The sequence below is a fragment of a genome, unplaced genomic scaffold (assembly GCF_019419815.1).
Source record: "Pyrus x bretschneideri cultivar Hongxiangsu unplaced genomic scaffold, Pyrus_bretschneideri_v1 Contig5, whole genome shotgun sequence".
In the NCBI taxonomy this organism is placed as follows: domain Eukaryota; kingdom Viridiplantae; phylum Streptophyta; class Magnoliopsida; order Rosales; family Rosaceae; genus Pyrus; species Pyrus x bretschneideri.
This window is the reverse complement of record NW_025999787.1, coordinates 12,559,307-12,566,867: the sequence shown is the minus strand read 5'-3', so window position 1 is coordinate 12,566,867 and position 7,561 is coordinate 12,559,307. Positions and strand designations below refer to the sequence as shown.

Sequence of the window (7,561 nt, the reverse complement as noted above, 5' to 3'; positions counted from 1 at the left end):
TTGGCACCAGGAGGAAAACCTTATTTTATTCATGCTGGTGTCTTGTTGATGTGGCCTTTCCTAAGTTTTGATTGATGGGCTATGAATGCAAATTTGTCCTTAATTAGCAGTAACATAAAAATGAAAGTTAGGTAAAGTCAGCAGCAGCTTGACTCGCAAACTGCCTATTGGGTACTAATAAAGAGTGGGAGCAGAAGAGGCCAAAACAAATGAGGAGGCATAGATGGGCTAAAGTGAAGAGGAAGAGAAAGAAAAGAGATAATGTGCTGGAGAATGATGGAAAAAGAAAGACGGGTGGGAATTGAAATCCACCATGGACGCGCACTAACAAGTTACAAGAACGCACAATACATCTTTGAATCAAAACAAACACTAAAAAATAATAAAAAAACTCTCTCGACTAATGTGGGCCCATTTCTGCCATGGCCGAGAACCAGCACCCACCTTAACCCCCTCTTCCCTTCACTCCATCATTACCTTACCACCAAGAAGAAGAATTCTCCCTCACTCTTTCTCCTCCTTCCTCATTCTTCAACAATTTCAAACTCACAAGAATAAAACAATTTCCCCACTTAAAGCTCTCTCTTTCACTCTTTTGGCTCTGCTTTTGGAATTTCATTTGTCTTCCTTTTCTTTGCTTTTCATTTGGGGGTCTGGATCCAATTCATCCTTGTGGAGTGGTGATGAGTGGTTGGTGAGGAGGGAGTGGGGATTTGTGGGGTTGTTTTCTGGTTTTGGAAATAATGGGGAATTGCTGCTACAGGTGGGAGCCTTCTGTTTACAGAGTCTCTTCCAATGCAAAGTCAGGTTAGTCCCCATTATAAAGCTTGCTTCTTTTTTCTGCTTTTTTTTTTTCCTAATTAGATTAATGAGAGATTAGAGTTGAACCTCACCTTGGTTCAATATTCAAATGATCAAGCTCTGTTTTGGATCCTCATGTATAATTAGTAAATTAACTTCTGTGCTGGTTCCTCCTCATGCAACAGGAATTTCAATTCATTAATCAAATTGATAGACTCTCAAATGAAATTGGAAATCAAGGTTGCAATTTTTTAGGATGATTTACATAACCATATGCAAAAAGATCATTTTTTTACTCCTTGGACTGAGTTATACCGAAAACCCAATATTGAGCTGATTCTCTAATTTTTCATTACCATTTGCTGATATTGAAGTAGGTAATACTGTTTTTGTTGGATTCTCTATGTACTCCTTTATGTTTTGAGAAAAAAACAAATGAACAAGAATATGCTTTTTCACCTTTTCTACATGGCTGGTTGAAAAGGTGATGGATTTACCTTTCCTGTAGGAAAGTGGATATTCCACATTGCCGGTGCCTTGTTTCTTATCTTGACTCTTGATAGTATGTCTGTTCATTCTAGCGAGTTTTCAAAAGCACATCCTTTCTAGGTTCAAACTGTACTTTACGGGACCATTAATCTTTTAGCTTCGTCCTGGTCCGTTCGACGATGATCGAAGATTGATCTTTACCCTCTTGTATACAATTGTATCTAGAGCTAAACTTGCATAGGAGATTAAAAGATTACACATTTTGCTATAAAATATTAACTTTGGTTTGTAAAAAAGAATTGCATGTTACTTTCAAAATGTTGATAGTACATACTCTACTGTGCCATGCCAGGGATTTATATTTTAATTGTTTTTCTTTGTTCTTTCTATATGATGAACTTTCAAGTTAGTTGTGGTGGGAAACAAGCTTTGATGTTTGCTTGTTGTCGGATAGGATTTGGATGGTCGGATGTGTCATGTTATGCTCTCAATTTTCTTTTCAGAGTCCCCAAAAGACCAGAGCCCATCAGTGAAACATAGGGAAGATGATAGTAAGTTACCATCAAATCCTGAAGAAGTTGAGATCCTACGTCGTGATTCAGCTGCAAATCCTTTGATTGCATTCACGTTCAGTGAACTAAAGATTATCACTGCAAATTTTAGGCAAGATCAGATGTTGGGTGGCGGAGGATTTGGAAGTGTGTATAAAGGGTTCATTACTGAGGATTTAAGAGAGGGGATCGACCCCCTTCCGGTAGCTGTTAAAGTTCATGACGGTGATAACAGTTATCAAGGACACAGAGAGTGGCTGGTAAGCTTTGTGTTCTACCTTTTAACTCATTAAGAAGATTAAAGAAAAGACAGAACATCAGTTTCATTAAGATTTTTGTGCATTTCTAGGCAGAAGTCATATTTTTGGGGCAGCTTTCGCATCCAAATTTGGTAAAGCTCATTGGATATTGCTGCGAGGATGAACAGAGGGTGCTGATATATGAGTATATGGCTCGGGGCAGCGTGGAAAACAATTTATTCTCAAGTAAGTATATAAGTATTTTCTATCCCTCTTCTTCCATATGGCTGGGGATTAAGTCTTATCTCACATGCATATCTCCCTTTTTACAGGAGTGTTGCTTCCTCTGCCATGGTCCATAAGGATGAAGATTGCATTTGGTGCAGCTCAAGGACTCGCCTTTCTCCATGAGGCAGAGAAACCTGTCATCTATCGTGATTTTAAGACATCTAATATTCTGTTGGATCTGGTTAGTATACTTGAATTTTTTTTTTCAAAGAGAATAAATTACATCACTTGGGACATATACCAATTACTATATCAGTTGCTCTAGTCTTGATTTCCGAATTCAATCCTAGTATAAATTGTATTCTCCATTGGTCATAAGAAAATCATGGATTGATGGAGTGAGCAGATTTCAGTTACTGCAGCACACGTATCATTGATCTTCTGAGTAATTTCAATCAGATTATAATTGCACCTTCTTTGCATGCCTCAAAACAGGACTATAATGCAAAGCTCTCAGACTTTGGCCTTGCAAAAGATGGACCGGTGGGGGACAAGTCTCATGTTTCTACACGCATAATGGGGACATATGGATACGCAGCACCGGAGTACATCTTGACGGGTAAGTTCTGTTACAAATTTAGACACGTCTTTTGGGAATTGGGAAGGTCCTTCGTAAACCACATGGAGATGAAGTCATTTCTTTGTTCCCCATAACATCCAAAATCAGGATCGTGTTGTTAAAATCGACAGTTGAACTCATATTGGGAACCAAAGATCATTTTGACATAGTTACTATATATCCATATCCCTACATGCAGGCCATCTAACTCCTAGAAGTGACGTTTATAGCTTTGGTGTTGTTCTTCTTGAACTTCTGACCGGTAGGAAATCTTTAGACAAGTCACGGCCAGCCCGGGAGCAAAACCTTACTGACTGGGCTCTCCCGATGCTAAAAGAGAAGAAGAAGGTGCTCAACATCGTTGATCCGAGACTAGAAGGAGATTATCCTGTTAAAGGAGTTCAAAAGGCAGCCATGCTAGTATATCATTGCTTGAACCGAAACCCAAAAGCAAGGCCTCTAATGCGAGACATTGTTGACTCTTTGGAGCCTCTGCAGGTCCCGGAGGAAGTTTCTGATAAAAAAACTGTAACCCAGTTTCCGGATGCTGAAACTAAAAGAAAAGAAGAATCACTGTAACTGACATGCATGTGATGTTTGGTTTGTTAGCTTCATCTGTGTGAGTCTGAGAAAAGATATGGCTTTTGTGATGATAATTTGTAATTGAATTATTGTAATTTTGCGTAAATATCAATCTAAAAGCATACATTCTCTTGTTGATAATGTATTATTACTTTGATTGAATATTCATTTGACAAAAAACACACGCACACTAGCGTTATATACAAATACAAGAGCGATCTAGCAGTCACAAGTGAACAAATTCCATGTTCAAAATCCCCATAGCATGAAGAGAAGACTCTTTTAATTACCTGATGATTTCTGCACGCCAATATATGATGTCGTATATGGTGGTGAAGGTACGGCTATACGTTGTAGCAGAAAGAGGGGCCAACACCTCCAGATCCATGTAAAAATCGTATGCTATTAATCGTACCTTGAAATGATCAAGTCACCGTGGAAAAGTTGCAGCTATTTACAGTCGACGGTACGTACAGACAAACAGCAGTCATAAATTTGTAATTTGGTTTCAATAACTATTATTTAAACAGGATTTGTTCTATATATAAACGACCTTGTTTAGACAGGATTTGTTCTATATGTAAACGACCTTATTTAAACAGGATTTGTTTTATTTTTTTCCTAGTTTCCACCTACTTGTTCTAGTATTTTTGGCTTACTCACTTTCCTTGCGATTAAGGTCAGCTGTGGTTTTACTAATCCTAGCAGGCTAAGGACTAGTGCCCTATATATCATATATCAAAATATTACTCTACACTTGTATTTCCAATCATATCAAATTATCAATCAAGAAATATACAAAAGTACCGTTGTCACACATGAACATATTCATGGTTCAAAATCCCCGCCAACCAAAAATATGCGATGTTTGTCACAAATATAATCAAGAGGAGCCGGAGCCTAGCGCATTTTGGGGGCAAATATGCTGTGCGGAACATTACAACGATAACACTCTGCGGTGTCGTGAATGCCTTAGATTTAAGCAAGGAGACAGTACAGAAGAATATGTGGACCTCGGCGATGGCAGGAAACTTTGGTCGGATTGCTATGTTATTGAAGCCGTGCGTGCATTTTTATATGTCACTTGATTTCGATGAAGAAGACATTCCTATTTTAATGGTGAATCAAGATGAGTTAAACAGAGTCAACAGACTATATGAACCATCATACGACAAGCCTAAGCCTGACGGCTGAATGTTATCAGGTCCTCCCTTTCCTACCAACCCTATCGTGACAATTCAAAGATGTTCAAAACGTGGAGAAAGATTCAAGTGAAGAAAAAGGTCGACAAGTTAACCATGCTGCAATATTTACCGGGAATTTTCAGGTGCGATAAAAAGGTGATTAGTTTAGTGATTAGATTTCTCCTGAACAAGGCACTGATTAGAGTCATGCTTTTGTTCGGACAACCAGATGTGGTCATAGGTGGGATCTTGGCACATGAGATGATGCATGCATGGTTGGCGTTGAGGCTTGGACTTCACAGGAAATTGGAAACATGGGTTGAAGAAGGTATTGCTGTGTAATGGAATACATGTGGATGGAATGGTTTTGTTCGAGTGGTGCCGAGTACTTCTCGTACAAAACCAAAGAGCAGGTGCAATATACAGTCGAGGGTTTAGGCTGGCCATGCATGGAGGCTGTTAAAACATATGGCTTGCATGCTACCCTGGAGCATATCGTTTCAACAGGAAGTCTACCTAAACAAGATGATCACCAAGATCAGATGGAAACCCCTTTGCTATCTAGTAAGATTGAATGATGATTTGTAACTGATGCTTCGAACTAATGAATTCCTTTTCTGCCAAAAAAAAGAAGAAAAACAAAAGACTCAGTTTATACTGGTTCGACTTTGTAAATCAACTATAATTAAATGGGAGAATACAAGATAATGTTTAATCACTCTTAAATCCAAAGTCCCGAATACACATCCAATCTCACACCCTCACAGTAAAAGGAAAAAAAAAAAAGACAAATGAGAAACTAAAGATGGAGGAACTTTTGTCTCTACTAATGCTTCTTTTTTTTTTTTTTTTTTTTTTTTGAACACCCTCTACTAATGCTTCTTAATCTACAGTCGAGCACCCAAAATAGCCAAGAAACAATCTTCCTTTTGGAACGATCCACAAGATATCCCCTGCTTTTCTTACCCAATGTCTCCCGTCTCACATCAGTGCAACTATATCCCACACAATAAGCACCAAGCAAACGAGAGAGACAACACCAGGCATCCCGAGAGGAGTGTATGCAAGTCCTTCCCCAACTGCAATCCAACCAGAATGTAACTACGTGGGGAGACTTGATCAATTGGGTTCATTTCAAGGGCCAAAAAGTAGACAACATGGAATTTTTTATACATGAGTGTCTGCCTGGACATATAAAACAACTTAGCAAAAACTATATGTAATAGATTTCAATTTTCGATTATAGCCCAAAGCTTGTTACCTGGTGATTTCTGCAATATATAATGTGGAAAATGTTGGTAAAGGTACATAACTACGTAGATGTGTTCTATCAAGAAAAAGGAACCTATTATGCTGTGATATGAAGCAAAGACCTTGTTATAATAAACTGGAAGAACGAAAATGGATCAACACTGTCAAGATCCATGTAAAATCATATGCTATTATCGAGAATTTCGACAAGCCATTCCGTACCTTGAAAACTATTCATTTTCAAATATCACATGCTGCAATAGAGAGTGTTACCTTCATATTTTTCCTTATTACTACTCAACCATCTTTGTTCCGTTTCTATAAATTTTCGATGGAATCAAGACTTGCAGACTGTGCTGAACGCATAAGAAGTGGGCATTATTCAAATTATGATAAACATTGAAAGCATCAGAAAAAATTTAACTTCAATTGAATTTATTTATAAGTTAATAAATAAGAACCCTTAGCTAACATCATGAATTAGTTTGAAGCTACACTGTTATGTTGGAATTTCTAAGTTCATATATATCATTGATTCATTCTGAAGTTTGAGAATTCAAATGTCCGTGCATGCAATTCAAGAATCTGTCCAGAAAATACAACAAACCATAAAAATATCAGTCCAAAATCTTCAAAAGGATAAGAAAGAGAAAGCAATTACATATTAATCGATCACCTGTGTGAGAGACAATTGCCTAGAGTAGGGGTATTGTAACGGCAGGTGCACTGAATGACGGCCCTGAGATTGGATATTAGCATTCAAAATTAAATATCAGATTTTATTGAACTGTGATGGGATGTATCATTGATGAAATATCAAGAAATTTCTTTTAACTTGGATGCAGTCAAGAGAAATTATTGAATTTGGTGAGTTGATAAGTTGAGCAGCTCATTGCAAAATCAGCACTGAATGAATATTATAAGTCAATTCCAAAGATTAAAATTAAAGAGAAGAAGGAACTGGCCTTGATTCTGGATTGACAAGTAGAAGGATAAACAATTGTGGAACGGCAGTCGCCATACTTAAAAAAAGAAAAAAAAGATTACCCTTGATTATGATATTTGGAATGTGAGAAATCTTGGGCCATTCTGTGCTACTGTCCTTGGTGCATCTTTGGTCCAGAAGAGGACATGCAAAATTTATTACTACTTGCAATTTGGTGAGGCGTTGCATAGCTTCAACTGTTGGTAGACGCAAGAGTTCTTGCACCATCGAATAATGAGGTTTGTAAGGGATGTAAGGTTCCCCAACCACTCTGGCAAAGCATCCAGCCCGGAAAAATCATATATCAACAAAAATGTTAGGGAGTTGAAGTGTTGAATTTGTTGGGAGAGACTTGAGCTTAGGCCACCCCGTCATGCATAATCTTTCAGGGTGCAATAACCTAACTTCAATATCAGGGAAGGACTCAAGCTCCTGCCAGTATCCATCAATGATTTGCGAAGCTTGTTAAGTTCAGATTTGAATCTCCATGCAAGAATGATTTCTTGAGCAGCAAGCGAAGTCATTTGTCAGTATTCCCTCGGCTGAAAAAGCAAGCCTTCCATAACTGCACAATACAAAGAGAACAAAATGAATACTAATCCACCATTATTTGTTATGAAAAGTATAACGAG

The 7,561-nt window shown here is 37.9% G+C and overlaps 1 protein-coding gene across 1 annotated transcript; it reads left to right on the top strand.

The window, feature by feature from the left end:
* Window positions 1-224: 224 nt before the first annotated feature.
* LOC103964799 (probable serine/threonine-protein kinase PBL16) lies at window positions 225-3,643 on the top strand. Its single transcript, XM_009377780.3, has 6 exons — window positions 225-807; window positions 1,794-2,101; window positions 2,191-2,326; window positions 2,413-2,549; window positions 2,804-2,927; window positions 3,127-3,643. The coding sequence occupies exons 1-6, from the start codon at window positions 744-746 to the stop codon at window positions 3,504-3,506; spliced, it is 1,149 nt and encodes a 382-aa protein (XP_009376055.2). The 5' UTR covers window positions 225-743; the 3' UTR covers window positions 3,507-3,643.
* The last annotated feature ends 3,918 nt before the right edge of the window (window positions 3,644-7,561 follow it).